Source organism: Plecotus auritus, assembly GCF_963455305.1.
Source record: "Plecotus auritus genome assembly, chromosome: 2".
NCBI classification, from domain to species: domain Eukaryota; kingdom Metazoa; phylum Chordata; class Mammalia; order Chiroptera; family Vespertilionidae; genus Plecotus; species Plecotus auritus.
The window spans coordinates 31,871,330-31,893,821 of record NC_137771.1 but is presented as its reverse complement, the minus strand read 5'-3'; the positions used below and the strand labels follow the sequence as shown (position 1 = coordinate 31,893,821).

Sequence of the window (22,492 nt, the reverse complement as noted above, 5' to 3'; positions counted from 1 at the left end):
CAACTTAATGTATAGAATAGAACTGTCCAAAGCTGAACAGAATGCCTTACCAGTAAGCCAGTTTCCCAGAACTGGAGAGGGATAAGCTCATATTTAAACTAAATGACTACTTAGGGTGGGATTGAGTGGGCTGGGCAAAGGTTGAAGTAGAGCTGTGAGCATCTTTTAGAGGGGTGGGCTTGGGTGGCTCTTAATGTCTTTTTCAGTCCTAACCTTCTATGATACACTAAAATATAAAGGACAGTTTTATTGATGTATTTTGTGCTATTATCCCTTTGTGATTATCTAATTCAGATGGGCTTCTCAAGTTAAAAATGTAACATTTAATTCATTTTTGAGTTTCAGAAATATTTAACTTCTATTTTGTACCGAATCTCCACTTCAATAGTGTGAGGCTGTGAGCCAGCCAAGGAGGACATTCACGATCTATTGACTGCCCATATGTTTGGGAATTGATTGCACCAAGACATCCTTAGTAGGGGTAATGCAGAATTTAATATCAGACTGTGCACAGGTGATTTTAAAAGTGTTTCTTGAATTGTTCACCTTTGTAATGATTGTTGGGAGAGATCAGAGGACAACCAAAAGTTGTCACTGATTTTATAAATCTCACAGGCCTGTACACTCAAACTCAACCCATTCATCATTAGCAAGAATACAAGATATCACACTGGCAATTGTGACTGTAGTAGTTTGCATGGCAGATATTGCTAAGATCAGGCCTGCCCATAGATCCATACAATAAAAGTTTAGATTCTTATTTTAAAATTGTAAGGAATTATTTTCATTTTCAGAAAGATTTTTTTTTATTTGCCCCATTTTAAAAGGTTAGTCTCACTTTCTTCATTGTCATGAGTATCTCGTAAGACTCTATTAATAGCAATACATAATTAAACTTCTCTACATTATCTTGATTTCTTTGTTCTCAGTACACCTAAGAGGATACTATATAGGTTATTTGCATATGGCAGTGGTCGGCAAACTCATTAGTCAACAGAGCCGCAGTTTGCCGACCACTGGCATATGGTAATAAGTGAAAATGTAATGGAAGCTGAGTTGAGGACCTTAGTTGGTTATTTAGGACTCAGGATTTTATCTAGTCATTTCCAATTGTGATTCAACACTCTTCACTTAATTCCCTCTAGAAACTCCAAGATCATATTGCTTCCTAGTACTTAGAGTTCTTGTTGATCTATAGAACTTCTTATGTAGGCCTCTAGCACTAGAAATTGGCTCCAAACCATTTCCCATTACATCATCACCCACTAATGTCATTACATCAGAGTGAAATCTGCTTTGAAGATTGTACTCTTGTTTTCCTTCCATTTCTTTCCTTTTATCATTTCCTTTAGAAGGAAAAAGAAAAAAATCAGAGACCTCTAGAACATTTCAGACATTTGAATGAATCAAACATCCTCACTGACTAAACCTAGATTTAGCAGCCTTCATTCCACTCTGCTGCTGGAATGATCTGCCCAGCATGTATCCACATGGAGCCTGGAAAGTAACATGTTTGGTGCTCTTCTTTCAGCCCTTCAGAATTAGTTCTTAATGACTCACATAGCTCTCCACCAGCATCCTGTCACTGGCTTTGTTAAACCTTTTCAAATAATTTCCCAGAATAGAAATTCTTAGGACATCACTAAGTTTCTAGTTCTTTGTGTTTGATTAAACTGTTTTTTTGCATTTAAGTATTTGCTAGGTTAGCATTTAAGACATCTGGAGTTTTTTACTTTCCCTCTGGAATCTTTTAAGACATTACAATATTATCTACAGTTATAGCTGAAGTGGGGATCTTAACTGATCTTCTTTTGAACCCTTCATAAAGCAGTTGACTGAATGTACCTGTGGGTCATATTTATTTACATGGTAGATTTTCAGAATGTAGGTTCTGACCCTCTTTCTATTCTAAATTTAATTCCCCATTGTTGCAAAGTTAAATGAGTCCAGCCTGCATGGCTCAGTGATTGAGCATTGACCTAGGATAGTGGTTGGCAAACTGCGGCTGGCTCGCGAGCTGCGGCTCTGTTGACTAATGAGTTTGCCGACCACTGACCTAGGAAACAGGAGGTCATGGTTCGATTCCCGGTCAGGGCACATGCCCAGGTTGCGGGCACCATCCCCAATGTGGGGCATGCAGGAGACAGCCAATCAGTGATTCTCTCTCATCATTGATGTTTCTCTCTCTCTTCCTCTCCCTTCCCCCCTGAAATAAAAATATATTTAGAAAAAGAAAAGTTAAATGAAGTAGTGTAAACATCCACAAGGAAAGATATAAATAACCTGGACAGAAAGTCTGACTTTATTATTATTTTTAATGTGTCTCATGTATGTATTTGTTTTCAGTTGTCAAAATGTCCACAGAAGGAGGATTTGGTGGTACCAGCAGCAGTGATGCCCAGCAAAGTCTACAGTCCTTCTGGCCTCGTGTCATGGAAGAAATCCGGAATTTAACAGTGGTAAGAAAGAAGGAGAAACTTTTAAAGAGTCTAAAGAGTTATGAGATGAATAACCAAAACATAGACTAAAACGTGTAATCTCAAGCACATTTACAAAGGCATAATTTATTCCTGATCTCTGGGTAGGGAAATGAAAACATAATTGACCTAAAGTGAAGTAACTACGAGGATTTTTTATTATCTTAGTGACTTTCCTCAGGCATGTGGATTTGTAGTGGGCACTTTTAGTTGGAGGTAGTTTAGTGTGAGACATATCTTTTAGAGAATGTAGAAAAGTAGAGCACTCACTTTTCTTCAGTCGCTTCAGTTCATTTCTTAGGCCCAATTAAGTGGCCCTGACAAATTTCTAGAACCTGGTGAAAACTCTTGGGCAATTTATTCAACAACAGATCTATTCTAAAGCAGTCACTCTTTCCAAGTTTTAAAAGATACACTTAGATTAGGGTTTCTCAGCAGCAACATTATTGACATTTGGGGGCTGAATAATTCTTTATTCTGAGAGCTGTCCTGTGCATTGCAGGATGTTTAGCAAAATCCTTGGCCTCTACTCCACAGATGCCCGTAGCATGCTCCCCATGTCCTGGCTGTTGTGCCAACCAAAAATGTCTCCAGACATTGGCAAATGTCTCTTGGGGACTAAAATCATCCCCTGTTGAGAACTGCTGACTTAAACGAATCAAATATAACTCTGGCCCTTGGGGAGCTTACAGTCTAGTAATTAAAACTAGAATCATTTATTCAATAAATATCTATTAAATACTGAGTCAGGCACAGTGATAAGTCTGAAGCAGTGAGAAAGTGCTATGGTAGCACAGAGGACACAGTGCTTGTTTCTCCCTGGTTGAGTTAGGGAGGCTTTAATTAAAAGGGACATTTTGTTGAGTCTTAAAATATTAGTAAGCATTCACTAGATGGAAAAGGTGGGAGAGTATATCCTCAGTAGAGACAACCAGCATTTGTAAAGGCATGGAGACCTAGAGGGGAGGGCCTTATGTTTAGAGGAACAGCAAAAAGTTCAGAGTGGCTGGAGGTTACTGTGTTGGTAGTAGTAGGTGGCGTAGGATTATAACAGTGGTAGCAGGAGGTGAGACAGGTTATAATTGGAATATTTTCAGAGTATAGTGTCATTTCCTTAATGAAGAATGTTCCATTTGGTGTCATTTCAGTTAGATGTGTCATTCCTACCTTGAAGGTATTAGCATCTTGGTAGAGCAGACACTGGATTCCTTACTAATGTAGAACTAATGTTGCAATTTCTTAGAGTTATTAGTTTTTAACCTCTGACATATAAAGTCAGTTCATTTGTTCACTCAGCAAATACTCATTATGCACCTACTGTGACTATGTTAGATACTATGGATCCAGTAGTGAACCATACAGACAAGATCACTGCACTCACAAAACATATATTCTGGTGGGAGAGACAGACTATAAACAAGTAATGAATGAATAAAATAAACAATGAATAAAATAAAAAACTAATTCATATTCTGGATGTACCTGTGGGTCGTGTTTGTTTATATGGTAGATTTTCAGAAGATGAACTTGGCTTGGCCTTTCTCAGAGTGGCCTGTGTTCACATGTGGTTTTCCACAGAAAAGTCACTCTTTCTCTTCTGCAGTCTAAAGGTGATGGTTTTATCTAAACTGTTTTAGATATAAAAGAGAAGGGAGGAAAAATAAAATTATAAAATTTATACTGGGGTCTATTGTTCATATATTTTTTAAATTTAATAAATTTTTATTGTTCAGATTATTACAGTTGTTCCTCTTTTTACCCCCCATAGCTCCCCTTCACCCGGTTCCCACCCCACCCTCTGCCCTTACCTCCCCCTCACTGTCATCATCCATAGGTGTACGACCTTTGTCCAGTCTCTTCCCGCACCCCCCACACCCCTTTTCCCCTCAGAATTGTCAGTCCACTCCCTTTCTATGCCCCTGATTCTATTATATTCACCAGTTTATTCTGTTCATCAGATTTTTTATTCACTTGATTTTTAGATTCACTTGTTAATAGATATATATGTATTTGTTGTTCATAATTTTTATCTTTACGTTTTTCTTCTTCTTCCTCTTCTTAAAGAATACCTTTCAGCATTTCATATAATACTGGTTTGGTGTTGATGAACTCCTTTAGCTTTTTCTTATCTGTGAAGCTCTTTATCTGACCTTCAATTCTGAATGATAGCTTTGCTGGGTAGAGTAATCTTGGTTGTAGGTTCTTGCTATTCATCACTTTGAATATTTCTTGCCACTCCCATCTGGCCTGCATAGTTTCTGTTGAGAAGTCAGCTGTCAATTGTATGGGTGCTCCCTTGTAGGTAATTAACTGTTTTTCTCTTGCTGCTTTTAATATTCTCTCTTTGTCTTTTGCCCTTGGCATTTTAATTATGATGTGTCTTGGTGTGGTCCTCTTTGGATTCCTTTTGTTTGGGGTTCTGTGCGCTTCCTGGACTTGTAAGTCTATTTCTTTCGCCAGGTGGGGGAAGTTTTCAGTCATTATTTCTTCAAATAGGTTTTTAGTATCTTGCTCTCTCTCTTTTTCTGACACCCCCATAATTCTGATGTTGTTACACTTGAAGTTGTCCCAGAGGCTCCTTACACTATCTTCAAATTTTTGGATTCTTTTTCTTTTTGCTTTTCCGGTTGAGTGTTTTTTGCTTCTTTGTATTTCAAATCTTTGACTTGATTCTTGCAATCCTCTAGTCTGCTGTTAGGTCTCTGTATAATATTTTTTATTTTAGTCATTGTATGCTTAATTTGTAGTTGGTCCTTTTTCATATCCTCAAGGGTCTCGCTAAATTTATTGGCCTTTTCTAGGAAATTCTTGAAAAACCTTATAACCGTGGTTTTGAACTCTGTATCCAGTCGTTGGCTTTCCTCCATTTCTTTCGTTTGTGATCTATTTCTTTGTCTCTGCATTTTTGCTGCTTCCCTGAGTTGGTAGGGTAGCTTTGTGTGCTAGGTGTCCTACATGGCCCAGTGGCTCAGCCTCTCCAGTTACCTGAGGTGGACACTCTTGGTTCACCCCTTTGTGGACTGTGTGTACAGCTTTGTTGTAGTTAAATCTTGATTGTTGTTGGTATCACTGGGAGGAATTGACCTCCAGGCCAATTGGCTGTGAGGATCAGCTGTGTCTATGCTGGGAGAACTGTGCTGGAGACAGCCTTATGAGACAAGACTTGCAAAATTGCAAAAGCCTCTGTGCTCAGCTTGGATGGGGCGGAGTCTCAGGGCTGAGCAGACAGCCTTGGCTTCCCGTCAGCCCTGCCCTATGAGGCCCCTGGGGTCAGTGTCCCTCGGTAATCGCTGCAAGCACCTCTGAGAGAAAGCTGCCCTCGAGTTTCGCCTGCTGCCAGACAGTCCAGTTTCTCCCCCAATGAATCTGGATTCCCAGATTCTCGCCCGGAACTGGAGTTCAGCGCAGTCGGGAGTTTCCGTCTTCCTCCCGCTAGAGAAAGCCAGCGGCACACTCAGCAGTCAGTCCTCTCTGCGTGCACTCGCGCGTACGCCTCCAGACCTCTGCCTTTCATGGCTCCCCTGAGTGTCCGTGCGCTCCTCTCTTTTCCTGAAAGTCCAGACTTGCACCGTATGAGTCTGGGTCCCCATGGTCTCGCCCGAAACTAGGGTTCAGTGCAGTCAGAACTGGGGTTCAATGCAGTCTGGAGCTTCTGTCTCTCTCCTGCTAGAGAAAGCTAGCCAGGCACTCAGCCACCCATCCTTTCCATGCGCGTGTCTCCATACCTCAGCCTTTTGCAGCTCCTCTGAGTCTCCGTGTGCCCCTCTCTTTCCTTCTAGTTGTAGAATTTCCACTCAGCCAGCTTTCCTGTGGTTCTGGATGATGTCCATTCTGTCTTTTAGCTGTAGTTTTGAAATTGTTGTGCGAGGCAGCAGTTTAGGTGTTCACCTATGCTGCCATCTTGGTCTATATTGTTCATATTTTTTTTTTTTTTTTTAAATTTTTATTTATTTATTTTTTTATTGATATTTTACAGAGAGGAAGGGAGAGGGATAGAGAGCTAGAAACATCGATGAGAGAGAAACATCGATCAGCTGCCTCCTGCACACCTCCCGCTGGGGATGTGCCCGCAACCAATGTACATGCCCTTGACCGGAATCGAACCCGGGACCCCTCAGTCCGCAGGCCGACGCTCTATCCACTGAGCCAAACCAGTCTCGGCTATATTGTTCATATTTTAAGGGGATAATCTAATGGTTAAGCTTATCAGGTTTTAGTGCTGGGGTCCGCCTGGTATAAAACTAGTGCCCTTCTAGAGCAGCCGTGGACAAACTACGGCCCACGGGCCGGATCCGGCTCATTCGGCTGTTCTATCCGGCCCGCGGAGCCGAAAGAGCGGAGGGTTCTCTTGCTCTCCCCTCCGCTCCTTCACCAGCAGCAGTTTTAACATGGCAACGTCAGGAAACACGGGGAAACCCGGCCGCAGCTCCTTCTTCTGAGTGGGCGGATTTATATCCGCCCACTCAGTAGAAGGAACAACCTCTCAATCTTCCAGAGGCTCCTTGTAATGCCTGCGGATGCGACGCGTCCCCCGACATCACCCTGGGAATGCGTAGACACGTTATCGTGGTGATGTAGGGAGACACGCCCCTGGAGAGCACAGTGTCAGAGCATTAGCTAAAAAGGAGACCAACAACACTCTTCCCACTGAAGTTGATGTTTAAAGACCAAAAACCTTTCAACCCAGTCTACATTGCCATCTACATCTACATCCCGGGCATAATTTGGAAGTTGCACTAAAGAAAATGTTTAATTTACTGTTTACACATTTTGTTCTTTTCTATTTGTTTTAGTTTTAAATTATTTTATTATATTTAAGTTTAATTTGAAAGGCTTTTGTACCTTTCCTTTGTTAGGCAATTTTATTTTGCCTTTGCCATCTTCAATATAAGGTATGTTATTGTGCTATGATTCCTCCATTTTTTGAAGTTTCAAATTATAATAATTAGTGTTTACATTCTTCTTGTTAAAATGTTTGAAATGAATAAAACTATTGAAATAAAAAAAAAAAAAGACAGTACCCTTTTATGTAATGATGTTTACTTTGAATTTATATTAGTTCACACAAACACTCCATCCATGCTTTTGTTCCGGCCCTCCGGTCCAGTTTAAGAACCCATTGTGGCCCTCGAGTCAAAAAGTTTGCCCACCCCTGTTCTAGAGTGTGGTGGGATTAGGCCAGTATAGCAAGTCTTCATTCCAGCTGAGCACAGAACCAGAAATCCAAAATCAGGCAGGTGGCCAGAGAAACTCTGGAGGCTCAAGCTCAGCACTTAACTTTTCTGTATTTTGTTGGGCTTTGATTTTTTTAAAATTGTGGTAAAAAACACAGAACAAAATTTACCATCTTAACCTTTTAAAAATGTACAGTTCAGTAGTGTTCAATGTATATTCACATTGTTTTGGATCATCTCTCCAGGACTTTTTCATCTTGCAGAACTGAAACTCTATACCCATTAAATAACAACTACCCTTTCCTCCTCTCCGCAGCCCCTGGTAACCACCATTCTACTTTCTGTTTCTATGAATTTCACCAGTCTTAAATGCCTCATATATGTGGGATTATACAATATTTGTCTCTTTGTGATTGGCTTATTTCACTTAGCATAATGTTCTCAAGATTCATCCATGTTCTGCATGTAACTGGATTTCTTTCCTTCTTTAGTCTAAATAATATTCCATATATATGTGTATTCGCTACATTTTATTTATCCACTCATCTGCCTCTCCCTATGGTACATGAAGGCATCTGCTTCTCTGACTGCATCTCTACCTGTGTAACGTTGTCAGATATTTTAGCATTTAGTCTATGCCTATCCAGAACTCACTAGCACTTATAACCAGACTTTCTCAGATATGTCAGAGCCTCTTAGGTTGACATCTCAACATGTCTAACAGATTTTTAAAATATCCATATGTTAGACTATCCAAACATAAATAAAATGTGTGAGAATATTCACAAGCTGTTGTGGTCTCTAAAACTGGGACAAAGATTATTCTAAAACAATGAATTGAAATATACTAGGTGATATATATTACCTGATATATTGGAAATACTGGCTGTAGTCAATTTGGTCTGAATTCTGCAAAAGCAATTTATCTTTCCTTTCAGTGTGGCCATCATGCTCTTTTCACTCCGTAATTGTGCATAAATCCAGGTAGTGTTCAGTTGGAATTGAAGTTGGTCAAAAATCATACCAAAATGTTTGTACACCAGAATGATTGTGTAAAATACCATCTTCCTGCTCAACAGAGCTCTGGAAACAATAATTGACAGACTTTTTGGCATGAGATTTTATTCCTCTAGACCTCTTTGAAAGTGGGCAAGAGAAAGCTAACTTTGTCTTTTGGGAAGTAGATGGGGAGGCAACAACGCTGAATCTTGAAAAAGAAAAATGTAATCCTCCCCTAACTTACTCGGTACGATTCAGCCTCCAATTAGCTGTAATGTAATGCCGAGGTCACTTTCTTTTATTTGCTAGTTACATCTTTTTATTCTTCAGTGCCTCCAGATTGGACAGTGATATTTTTAACATTATAGTCAAATCAGATAACCATTTAAAGAAAAACTTGGAGGTATGAAGGTTTGTGGATTATTACAAAACAGGTCCTGTGTGGTTTGAGCCCTTCTTGTAGAGCAGTGTTTCTCAAACTTCATGAGGATCTTGTTAAAAAAATAGATTTTGATATAGTAGGTTTGGAGCAGAGCCGGAGATTCTGCATTTCTTCTGAGTTCCCAGGCGAAGCCATTGCTGACTTTGAGTAGCAATCACTGGCTAAGGATCCCAGTCACCAGGGGAGTTTTCAAAACTCGTGATGCCAGAAATTCTGGATTCAGTTAGTCTGGGACAGAACCCAGGCATCTTGTTTTTCAAAAGCTCTCCAGGTGATTCTAACATGCAGCCAAGATTGAAAATCATTGCTTTTGAGAGGATTCAGTCCTGTCTTGCTGGAGTATCTGGCTGGATAGGCCTGGAAAAGATTTCTCATCATTATTTGAAACTCTGGATGTTCTTTAGTGCAGCCTGAGACCCATTGGGTTTTCTTTGGCTCTGAACTCGCATTGAATGAATTCAGACATCTTGAAACTCAGCAGCTTCAGATGGCAGTATTTTTAATGGAGTTCTTTTGTTGTGATCAAGAGCACAGAAATGTTCTGAGAGAGAATCTGCTTTTCCACTTGCTGATAACACTACCAAGAGTAGAGTCAGTCTGTCTCAGTTGTCTTTCACTTGGATCAGCATCAGGAGAAATTAGCACATGAGTTGCATGGTTGCCAATGATAAGGGAACATTGAATTGAAAGCCAATTTAGTAGACATCAGTCTACTGATAATTAAGGGCTCCCCTCTCCAATAAGGTTATTGTAAACTCTTACATGTGACTAGAAAGCTAGGATGAGATTATAGAAAACTGGGCTATTGTCAGTAATAATGAACCATACACACACATACATCTTTTTTTTTTCCAAATATTTTTTTTATTGACTTCAGAGAAGAAGGGTGAGGGAGAGAGAGATAGAAACATGAATGATGAGAATCATTGATCAGCTGCCTCCTGCACACCCCCCTACTGGGGATTGAGCTGGCAACCCGGGCATGTGCCCTTGACCGGAATCGAACCCAAGACCCTTCAGTCCACAGGCCGATGCTCTGTCCACTGAGCCAAACCGGCTGGGGCACACACACACATATATCTGAAGATCCACTTTTCACACACTGTCCCCTTAGAGCTCAAGGTTTGGGGATTATGAGAAAGTTTCTTGCAAAAGAAAAGGTTGGGGTGGGCTTAGAGCAGAGCTTTTTGTAAATTTCTGCCTCACTTTATATTTCTCCAAGGTGGGAATTATATAATCTCTTTATCTTTGACCCTTTCTTCTTGCTTTTGATTAAAGATTAGTCTTATAGAAATTCTGAAAGTGGTATTTTTACTCTTTCAAGTTGGGGAAGAAGGTTTTTTGTTTTTTTTTTATCACTTTTGGGCTTTGATTAAGTAATCTTGGTACATACTTGTGGAAATTATATTCACTAACCAAGTCAAATAAGAGTGCACTTGCAGCCTTAGCCAGTTTGGCTCAGTGGATAGAGCGTCGGCCTGCGGACTGAAGGGTCCCGGGTTCGATTCCGGTCAAGGGCATGTACCTTGGTTGCGGGCCACATCCCCAGTAGGGGGTGCGCAGGAGGCAGCTGATCAATGTTTCTCTCTCATCGATGTTTCTAACTCTCTACCTCTCTCCTTTCCTCTCTGTAAAAAAATCAATAAAATGTATTAAAAAAAAAAAGAATGCACTTGCAAGAGTGCTGAATCTTACGGTCTTACTCTTGTGTCGTATATGTCATCCTGGGAGGCCTTTCAAAGGAATTATCATCCCCATTGTCTTTGGGATTTCTGTTTAGCATCATCATATTCTGTGATGTGCCACACATGAAGGAAGACGAGTGATTGATTTCTGTGGTAAATGTTTTGTTTTTAAACCCCTTTAGGGTCTGGCCTTAATCCAGCATTCTCTTTCGTGTTGCTGCCCTCTGTACTAACGTCATATATCTAAAACTTAAATAGGCCCTGCTTTGTGTGTCTCTGTGCTTCTGCGCATGCTGCTCTCTCTGTCTGAATATGAATTCTCTATTTTTCCAACAAGCAAATTTGTAGCATCCCTTCTACACAATTCAGTTGTCAGCCTCTCTGTGGAACATTTGCCAACTCCTCTTGCTCACTCCAACCCCCCATTTCCAGCTGGTATTTTCTTCTTTGTTTCTGTGGGGTTTTACACCCCCATTCTAATATAATATACGGCATTATAATGTTTTTATGTGACCATCTCTAACAAACTGTAAGCTGCTCAAAGGAAGAATAGATTTGCATCTTTCACATAGTAGCACATATCATATTAGTTGAGTTACATGAATGAGTAAATGAAAGAGAAGAAAAAAAATAAAGAATGTGTCCTGCTCTCTCCTTTTGGTAAAAATTTAATAAACTGGAGTTCTAAACCTCTGCCACTCCAGGGTTAGTTTTAGTAGAGGCTTCATGGAAAATATTGACACCTACTTTGGAAAATGAAAAGATGAAAAATTGGTGTTGGAAGTTTGTAGAGGTGAGTGGTAGCCAGTAGCCAAGCAGCTTGTTGAGTTTGTGTGGGGAAATTAGATGTCTTGGTGGGCATTTTATCCGAATAGTTGTTCTTCCCTTCTGACATTATAAAATGGGTTCTGGGAAGGCTGTTTATGTTTTTCACAAGTACCCCTTTCTTTAACATATAGTTGAGGTTTTTTTTTTTTTTTTTTCTTCCAAATTTTTATTAAGGTATTATATGTGTACATATCTTACCATTGCCCCCCCACCCCACTCCCATACATGCCCTCACCCCCCAATGTCTTGCATCCGTTGGTTACTCTTATATGCATGCATACAAGTCCTTCAGTTGATCTCTTAAACATATAGTTGAGGTTTGCTGTTGGTCTTGGAAAAGAAAGTTTACTTTTTTTGTTGTTGTTGTTAATTATACCAAATCTCAAATAGTAGCTGCTCTTTGTATAATGTGATGATGCAAAGTCCCATGTGAACATACTGATTGGATTTGGTGTGAGTCACATTTCAGAACACTTATAGAATCAATCATTTGACACCTAGTCTCAGCAGGGATTTTGCTGATTTTAGCTAATCTCTGCCTTTGCACCTTTTTTTCCATTGTAGTTCTGAAACCCAGAATTGATTTTTAATTCTAGAATTGCATTCATCATTGAGCATGCTTTGAAATACCAGTAGTATCAAAATAAAAACAAAAAAGGGCTTAATCACAAATAATTGAGTAGTGCTGATCAAAAAGCCCTTTCCTAAATCCTATCCACAGTAAAGTTGATGTGGTTCCCCACACCCCCCACCCCCCCTTGTTTTTTAAGAAAAAAAGTGCCAGGGCTAAGGGCTATTCTAAAAAGCCAGCTGATCAATTTACCCTCACCCTTCTTCCATAATCTTCTAACTCACCCCCACCCCCCTCAGCTAATTTTGGAAACAAGCCCTTTGCTGCTATGATGGGAAGGGAGCTCCCCCCAATTTCTGGTGTCAGGTTAGAGCAAAGGTCAGAAGAAGAGAACTGTGGGTCACTGTGGTCAGGTGATGCTGGCACTTGCAATCCCCAAGTAGAAGAAAGAACTGGCAACTTAGAGGAATGAATTTTTGCTCTGGAGGCAGAAATCACATTTGAATGTGCTAAAAGCCATCATAAGTTTATCCTGAAACCCTTTAATTGTTTAAAGCTCTACATGGGTTAAGAATTTTGCTAGGAGCTTGTATTTTTTTCATTTTATCTGTACCTCCTCGCCTGCCATATTTTCTAAAAGGAGGGACTAAGCCAATCAGTGTGCTTCCTAATGCCTGTCTTGCCCTATTGATTGTCCCCACCATTTATGCACCTTTTGTTATTCATTTTAGAAAGATTTCCGAGTACAGGAACTGCCACTGGCTCGTATTAAGAAGATTATGAAACTGGATGAAGATGTGAAGGTGAATTTATGTTCATTTTTATTTATATTGAAGCCAAAATGATGGGTGGGTTGTTGCGCATTTCTCTAGAGCTCAAATTTAATTAAATAAAAATGAAAATATTGCCTGTTGCTTTTTTACTTAGTTCCTCATAAAATTGTTAAGTGAGCTGAAATCGAACAATTTTAATTATTATATGATGCTTCTCTGAAAATTAGGGGTGTCCTGTTTTCTATATGTTGAAAAAATGCTGAGTGCTTTTTGAAACACCCAGTTCTTTTCAGCATGTAGAGTAAACATGTAACATCAAATCATCAGGACAGTGCCATCTTCTTAGCATCTTACTACAGTCTCTAATTTGTTGATCTGAGCTCTAAGAAATGTTTGATAATGCTAGTGTATCTGTGAGTATTGCATCTGTGAGTTGTTTTACATGAATAATACTTGTGAGAGGGTTTACTTGGAGGAATACCCATTACTTAGGTATTCTTAGGAGTCTGCCACCCACTACAACTCTCTCAGAAAAAGAGCAGTTCCCTCTTTACCACTCAAAATGAATAGTCTCTTGTATTTGTATAGGAAGCTAACAGTTCACAGCAATTTTCCCTTCTGTTAGCTCAATTCCTCCTCATAGTAACCCTGTGAGATTTGGTAGGATAAGAATTAGTAGTTTAATTTTTTAGATATGGAGATAGACCAAAAAATAAAAAATAAAAATGAAAATTGACTTGCCTAGAGTAGGAGAACCAAGATCCCAATACTCATCTGCTTTCTTAACTCCATAGCTTGTCCAATGCCTATATCCTATACAGACCACCTCACCAAGGATCCAGAGCATTGTTTGACCAAGAGCTTATATTACTTGAGTATTTACTGTGTTCCAGGCCCTGTGCTGGGTGCTTGTACATATATCTTCTCATTTTATTCCCACAACAGTACTGGAAAGTTATCCTCTTTTTCAGTATGTGAAAAATGAAGCCCAAAAGAATGGGAAGCTTGAGATTTTGCCTAAATCCACTGGCTCTCAAACTCATTATTTCCCCACATTGTCTCTCCTTGGATTATATCACTTACTGACTTTATGGCCCTGGGCAAGTTACTTCACCTCTCTTAAACCTAGCTTCTCTACAAGGATGTTATGAGAGTAAGAAAGTGCATGGTAGGTGCTAGATAAGTGTTCTTTTTTCCTCTTCCCTTCTGCCTGCTTTGTTCCTACTTGTGGGTTCATTTTACCTTGGGATCTCTTGAGGCTACCACCTTCTCATTTTTCAATACTTGCCCCATAGTCCAGTGGCAGGACATGAGATAAGGGGCAAATTAACTGGTTTGAATGACTGGTGATTGACAGACCTACATCTGTTACAGATGATCAGTGCAGAAGCCCCTGTGCTTTTTGCCAAGGCAGCCCAGATTTTTATCACAGAGTTGACTCTTCGAGCCTGGATCCACACAGAGGATAACAAGCGTCGGACTCTACAGGTAATATTATAGACCTACATTGGGAAAACTGGGCAAGTAGCTAGCTGCCTGCTTCTCTTGCATAGCTTAGACCAAAGATTATTTTTCCTTAGGCCTCTGACAAGCTGAGTGTAATTGGTATCTTCCTCTACTCTTGGGAGGCAGGCATACCTTATAGCCATGATAGTATTTCCCCACCAAGAATTTTAATTTCCAGCTCTCTCATGGTTTTCACAACTCAGTGACTGAACTATTCACTTGGTGAGTCCTCACTATAAACAGAGGGAGGCTAAACTTATATTTATCTATTTCCAGATGTAAACAACTTCTGGTTGGAAGCCTTGAGAGACTCCAAGAATGGACAGTCCCAGGAAGAATCAGTTTTACTGACCTCGTTAGCCTTTTTTTCCTCGTCTGCTTTCCTGAGAATCCTTTTCCTCTTCTTTTTTTGTTCTCTTTTTATTTTAATCCAGCAAACCAACATTCATTGAGATTTTGCCTAAATCCATTGGCTCTCAAACGCATTATTTCCCCACATTGTCTCTCTTGGTCATTGGCTCTAGAGGCTCTCCCCTCAATCGCCAGAGCATAGCTCTTGGAAGAAACATTTCTCAGACATAGAGTAAGGATGTGACAAATATAAGAGAGTGACAGTATTTTAACAACAAAGCCAAGAGTGTAAATTATGTCTTCTCATTTTCCTCTTACCTCAAAAGTTGCAAAAGCATTTATCTATCTATCTATCTATCTATCTATCTATCTATCTATCTATCTATTCTACAAGTATTTATTAAACATCCACAATGTGCTGAGCACTGTTCTATGCTCTGGATACACAAAACAGACAACAGTCTCCACCCCAGAGGAACCTAAATTCTAGTGCAGCTAGACATTGAGAACTTACTTTATGGCTGCCTTGGAGGAAGTCTGTAGATCTAAAGAGCCAATTGAAGTTACCTTCAAGATCAGTTAAGAAAAAATAAAATAAAATGGTCAAAACATTTGAATGGGCCCTTCCAAAAAGAAGATTCCAAATGACCAGTAAGCATATGAAAAGGTGCATAACATCATTTGTCATCTGGGAAATCCAAAGTAAAACCACAGTGAGATGCTAGTTTATACCCACTAAATGACTAAAATCAAGATAGGAATATATTAAAAAAATTGATATATTCTTGAAATGAATTACTGTTCAACAATAAAAGAAACAAACTTGATCCATACAGCAACATGGATGAATCACAAATATGTCAAGTAAAAGAAAGCAGAGAAAAAAATTGCATAGCACATGGTGCCATGTACTGTCCATAGTGATAGAAATAAAAGTTGTTGTTACCTCAGATTGGGGGTTGGGGGTAGGAAGGGCATGGTAATTGGCTGGAAAGTGATGGAAGGGAACTTTATATTCTTATCTAGGTGATAGCAACCTGGGTGTATATATTTATAAAAATTCATCCAGCTGTGTACTTAAGATTTATGTATCTTACTGAATATGAATAATAATTCAGTAAAATATTAGCACTTAAAAATTACTATGCTAAAAAGACTGATTTAAAATATATCTATGTTTTCAAAATACTGTAGAACACATTAGTGTTTGTTTGAAGGTGGTTATTATTTCTTTCTCTTTCACCCCTCCTCTCATTTCATGCTTAGATGAGCCGTTTAGATAGCTTTGAGTAGGTGACATCATCAAGAATGTGATACTATATCCTGCTAATCGTAAATGAGTCCTGGCAGCTTTAAAATGTGCCCTGCTTCGGTAGGATGGGTTTATTATCAAGCTGATGGTTGGCAAGAATGGAGGACTGAAGTTTTGCATTTCAGTGGCTTTGGGCCATCACAGAGACAAGGGAAGGAAAAAACAGAAAATTTCCATCCCCTCCTATTTTGTCTGATGAGTCACCTTTTCTTAAGATGTGATATGTAGAGTTGCTAAGGATTTTGGTTAGAAGGTTGACCTTTCCTTCACCCCAACATTTTATTATGAAAAAATTCACACATAAGCAAAGTTTATAGTGAACACCTGTATACTCACCACCTGGATCCTGCCATTAAAAGTTTACTTATTTTATCCCCATATCTATCTTTCTATCCATCAAATCATCATCTATTTTTAAATGAATTTCAAAGTTTACTTTTCTCTAAATACATGCATATTATTCACTAGTTCACTCTTTTCCCCTTGTTTTTCTTTAAAATTTTCTTACACTGTTAGTATGTTGACTTTTAGTAAAAAAAAAAAGAGGAAGAAGAAGAAGGAATCCTTTAATTTTATTATTTAAAGAAAGGAAGTGTTACTCTTAGAATGAACCTCTTCAAAGCAGGCCTTGGTTTCAAAATCATTAGTCAACCTACTCCTGTGTCCTCAGCCCACCTTAGCCTCTGTTCTAGTAACTTCAGACTTCCAATATTTATATCACATTAAGCAAGATTTAAACCATGGGTTTAATTAACATTGCAATTTTGAATTCCAAAATAAAAATTTTGGGAACTAAGATACAGATCAGTAACTAGAAAATATTGCAAAAAGTTATTAGGATTTCAGCCAGGAAATTCAAAATAGATTTTAACTGCTTCTGAACTAAAAGGCAAAATACTATTTAGAGTCTTAAAAAGGTTATAAAATCGAATGATTGCCTAACCTTGCTAACCACATAATGACCAGAAATCTATCTGAGATTGCTAGATTTGTACAATTTTAGCTGGAGGACCATTGTTTAACAGTCATGGAGAGGACCTGGGGGCAGAATCTAGCAGAGGCAGTAGTAGTTAGAGGCTCGAATATTCGGCTTGTGGAGCACGAGCTATAGGTAGCTTTTTTTTGTCGACTTTGTAGATGTCTTTCCAGCAGGTCTGATCATTTGAAGTTTCTAAGAGTTTGGCTGTGCTTATTTCAGCTATAGACTTGGCCATGGGTACTTAGTTTGGCTTAGAAGTCATCATCTTCTCTTACTTGTAACCTGGAAGTTATAAAGCCAGGTGAACTAGTTTCTCCCCAGGCTAATTTTTCACCTCGCTTTTCTTTGTTACAGAGGAATGATATCGCCATGGCAATTACAAAATTTGATCAGTTTGACTTTCTCATCGATATTGTTCCAAGAGATGAACTGAAACCTCCAAAGCGTCAGGTGAGCTGGGAAAGCATTGCTGCTGCTGCTGCCAGGCACCTTGCGTATGGGTGTCTAATAATGCTCCTTTCCTCTCTCAGCACAAGCCATTTGCTATTTCTTTTGCTACTTCTCTAGACCAGATCCATCCTTAACATCTCCTTCTGCTGCTCATTTATGGGTACTTTTAACTCAGTGCCGCTGAGGTGGTATTTCAGTGAAAATAAAGTTAAAATTAAAGACTTTGGTTATAAATAGTAAGAGTGAAGCTCATTTCAAGGTATCCTAGGAATTCTATCAGAGTTCTTAATCTGGGGTGGGAGAACATGTCCAGTGAGTTACAGATTTTAGATTTTCAAGAAACAGCGTCTATGTGCACAGTGTGTTTGGAGTGAGTGGACTTTGGTTTTCTCTTACTCTTGATTGTGGGTCTCTATATAATGCTCTGGTTACATATTAAATCATCTGCTAAGGTTTTAAAAAATACCAATGCCCAGGCTCCACCCCACACCAAGTTGAATCAGAATCTGAGAGGGGAGGCCTAGGCATCAGTACCTTTTAAAGCTCCCCAGATGCTTTTAATGTGCAACCAGATTTGAGAACCACCGCTAAAACTGTTTTCTAAGCAATCACTAGAAAGAATGTGAATGTCTGCCTGCCTGTCTTTCCCTCTCTTCTACCTGCCCCTCTCCAAAGGTCACACCGATTTTTTTTCCAGCACCTTGGGTGCATAAGTCTCTTAATTGCTGTTTTAATAGGCCCCTATCCTTTATAACTCATTGGTTCGGGCACACAATTCGTGACTCACCAGGTGTAATTGAGACACTTGGGGAATAGTACCAGAGTCTGGCGGGAGCAAAGGTGTGCCTTGTTCTGCTTGCTCTGTTTTCTTAACAAAATTTTAAGTGGTTTTAATGAATTATTTCATAGTATATTATCTTTGGAAACGGCTCATTCAATGACTCTCATGCTGTCTCTATTAATAACCAGTCAGAAGGTGTAAGACAAATGGGTGTCTTAAAAGACATTTGTAATCCTGACCCTGCCTGGGAGCCTTTGGATTAGCAAGCCCTCTGTTACCCCCTTACTAGTACAGGGAGCCTCACTGTGTCTCCTTTCTGGGCAGTCTTTGCTACTGTAAACATCCTTGACTGGAAGCTGTAAGGTGTTCAGAGGAGCTTTCAGTCGGATGTTTACAGCGGCAGGCTGCCACGGTCGTCCCTGGTTGCGCATCGCCTTTGAGACATTGCAGGTTAGTGCCCGAGAGCTTCCTTCCTCTCTGAGAAGTCACTACCGCAAGAATCCACACCACTTCTCTTCCTTCAAAAAAAATGATATGACACACATGCTCTCCGTGTTGGAATTTGTTTGAGCAGCCCCCTTTAAAAACAAAGAGATGAGATCTGTCAGAAAATCGGCCTTGCTCATGCTCCTTGTGCTAGCTTCTGCCTGTTCTCTGTGGGCTGCCTGCTGAATCAACTGGCTGGAGAGGAGGGTCATGTCCTGTCCCTTCCTCCAAAGTCCTCAGTGCTTGACTCCCTTAGGGTGTCAGACAGCTCCATGTTCTATCTTGACTCTAAATGCTGTGATCCATCTCTTTTTTTAAAGTGTGTCTAGCTAAAACAGCTCCTTGCTCTCTAGACTCAGTTCTTTGTAGGTGTTCAAGCCATTAATTGGCATCCTGTTTGGGACAGCTGCTGCCTGGCCTTTGAAAGGTTGAGATTACTGGAAGCTGGCCTGAAATTCTCAGGTAGCATTTGTAATCCTCTGTAGACAGGAAGTTTTCCCAATCTCCAAATTGGCTGACACCTTTTTAAGTCCCGTAAAAGCACCTACTCTCCAAAATTCACCCTTTCTGAAGAGGCAGCAGTTCGTTCTTACTACTGCAGCTAATATACTTTTTTCCAGTCTGTGGCTGATAGCACAACACTGTGGTGATGGCCCTGGTAGGTGATGCTGCTCATTCTCTGGCTGTTAGTCTCCACTTCTGAACACATCCCAAGAGTAAAACCTCTGTTTGGGGAGGCCACAGCTAGAGCTGGGCAAGTACCCTATTCTGGATTGATCCAGTCATTCATTTTGAGATTGTTCTAGCATCTGGGATGATGTTCCACTGCTGGGGAAAGGAACTAGCCACAAATACTGAGTTGGGGATCTAAGGCCCTTGACTTCTCAGAGATGCTTGGGAATTTTTCTTGTTCTTCAGGAAAGCAAATGAAAACTATTTGAAAGTAGAAGGTTGTTGAGGCTTGACTTGTACCCCACTAAAGCTATGAGTTGAAAGTTCCTTGCCCATTGAAATATCATTTCTCTTCACCCATCTCTTTAAACCAAGCATAATCATTCCCCTGCTAGCTTGACCTCCATTGGCTGAATGAGTCTTCATATATGCCTCCTTCCATTCCAGTGAATTGAGAACAGTCATGCCCTCCTCACAGCGCAAGCTGACTTGATGGAATGTCTTAGACCCTGCTTGGTTCATAAACAAGTTAGGAGGCTACAGTAGGCAGCACAGGAGAAGCTCTTCACCTGCTCTCCCAGCTTTTGGCAAGGGGTATTTTGGCTTCTGAAAGGGATATTTAAAGGGTTTGCTTTTTGTCTGGTGAAAAGACCATATTCATTTGTAGATCAGCTACAGTCAGGGATAACTGGATACAGAACCATCACAGGTCAGGGGTAGGAAATGCCAGTGTTTGCCTGCCTCCTGACTTCCTACAGGTTTGTTCTGGGGGGGCTCTTGGTCCTCTATACCTTCTCATCACCCAAGAGCTTTTTCAAGTTAGGTCTGAACTTTATGATTAATGTTTTTTATAAAGTAGGAAGGGAAATCTCAATGGAAAATGAATACATTGAACTCATTTCAAGAGCTTTGAAAAAGATCAGTTTCATGGCTAAGGAGGATATCAGTTTATCCCTGCCACAGCCAAGGTCTAGTTGACAAGACTGACCTTAATTTATAATAGAAGTTGGAGTTGAAATGGAAGTGACATTGTCACAGTTAAGTTGTTCTGGAAACAGACCTAGCTGAAAATAAAAGGGGACCCCCTCTTTCTTCTGCCTCAGAATGATCGCAGTCAATGTTCAAACTGTTTGGGTCTGAAGTACAGAATACATTAACCTAAAAAGTTGATTCATGTTTGAGAACTAGCTCAGAAACCCAGCATGTCACAAGTGTCTGCCTAGGCTGAGTGGATGGCCATCAGGGATTCTGGTCATGCAGAGACCCAAGTGTCTCATAGGCTATATATCAGCAGTCCTAGTTTTACTATCCTGGGCCCCCCAGTCACCAGGCAAGCAAAATAATACATAGCCCTGTTCTACAGGGGACATGGATTTCTCCCCACTAGACTACAAAATCCTAGAGGTAGCAAAGAGAGGTTAGGGTCTCTTCTATTGGTAACAGCTGTTGTGTTCAAGAAAATGTATTCTACTACCAACTTAGCTTTAAAAAAAAGTACAGATATACCTCAGAGATATTGCAGGTTCAGTTCAAGACCACCACAATAAAGCAAGTACAGGCATCCTCGGAGATACTGCTGGTTTGGTTACAGACCACTGTAATAAAGCAAGTATCTCAATAAAGTGAGTTGTAACCTTTTTGCTCATGGAGGGTCTTGCCTTCAGTTGGTTAAAAAAAAAAAAAAATTCGAAGTGCAATAAAGCCAAGTGCAATAATACATGGTGTGCCTATATTTTCTTATCTCTGTCTACCTGGCTCTATAAATCCATTCTCATTTAGCAAGTGCTTATTAGGTGCCTACAAGGGAATGAATAGTGGGGACAGTGGAGAGCAAGAGAGAGCTAGGCTTTGCCCTCATGGGAAAGTAGTTAATTTGACAAGCAAGGACAAAAAAAGTTCAGTGAGCAAAGGACTGGAAGCACAGACTAGAGCACCTGACCTAATGAGGGGATGATGGGGTCAATGCCAACTATATAAATGTCACTTTGGGGAGCTTTGAGGCAGTCCACAGGGTCTCTATACCTTGAAGAATTGTCTTTTTCTCTTCTCTTGAACATGGCAAACTTAGCCCAGAACAAGGGAGTGAGTAAATTTAGTTAATTTTTTGCTCAGCCAGCCCAAGTTGTATGTTTCTGTTGTTTTTGTTGTCCCAGGCAGGGGTACCGTGTGCCACAGGGTCCTCTGGAGCAGATGCCGATCTCTGTGTCAATGGTCAGGGGCCAACCAACCCTGGACCCTCAGGCTATAACCATGCCGTAGTGTGTGTAAACATCCTACACTCTCAGCTGTGAGCTCAAGGTGGCTGGGAGAGGGTTGTTTACTCCTTCTGCCATGGAAAACGTCAGCTGAAGAAGGAACAGTCTCTTCACCCAGCAGATCGGACAGAATGCGACCTCCCTAGTCAGCCAAGGCAGCACCCAGCGGAGAGCTGTCCCTCAGGCCCCCTGGGTTGCTCTTCTGTGGCTAAGTACAACCAGAACCAGATGTGATACTGGATAGATGTGGCCCTCAGTGACCACTGAGCTCTCAACGTATTGTGAAAAGCTAAGCACTTGCCTACTGATGCTCTCGATCCTAACATTTGATTCTGAAATTTCAACCCAGGAAAAGCCCTATGTCCTTTTCCCCTGCTCTGTCCCTCCTGAGGTGGTGGGAACAAAATAAGGAGAGTGCTGCCTGTTTGGGAGATTGGGAACCGGCCTGAGAGCCTGACGTTTGGGTAGCATCTTCCAGTGCTCACAATTAGCACTGTCCTCAGATCACAGGCCTCAACAGCATTTACTCACAAGCACTGCTAGTGCGCGGCTTTTAGTGGCAGTAATTATTTGCCCATTTGCAACTTATCACGCAATGGGTGCTACCTCTACTTCAGAAAATTGGCTGTAAGTTTGGTGAAACCTATGGAATCTGTTATTTTTAGTTTGATGTAGCACAACTGGTCTCTTCAAATTCCAGTTTCCCTTGGCTCCAAATGTGGAGAGCTCAGCATTCAGCAGGCAACGGCAC

At 40.4% G+C, this 22,492-nt stretch overlaps 1 protein-coding gene across 15 annotated transcripts in view; it reads left to right on the top strand.

Annotated features, from left to right (window-relative positions):
* Nucleotides 1–22,492, top strand: part of NFYC (nuclear transcription factor Y subunit gamma) — a 74,037-nt gene that overhangs the window by 40,186 nt on the left and 11,359 nt on the right. For all 15 annotated transcript variants that reach the window (XM_080656480.1, XM_080656493.1, XM_080656494.1 and 12 more), the window contains 4 exons: nucleotides 2,347–2,459; nucleotides 12,908–12,979; nucleotides 14,324–14,437; nucleotides 17,452–17,547. In XM_080656480.1, coding sequence (XP_080512606.1) covers nucleotides 2,355–2,459; nucleotides 12,908–12,979; nucleotides 14,324–14,437; nucleotides 17,452–17,547 — 387 coding nt within the window. In that variant the 5' untranslated portion in view covers nucleotides 2,347–2,354. The remainder of the gene's footprint in view (nucleotides 1–2,346; nucleotides 2,460–12,907; nucleotides 12,980–14,323; nucleotides 14,438–17,451; nucleotides 17,548–22,492) is intronic.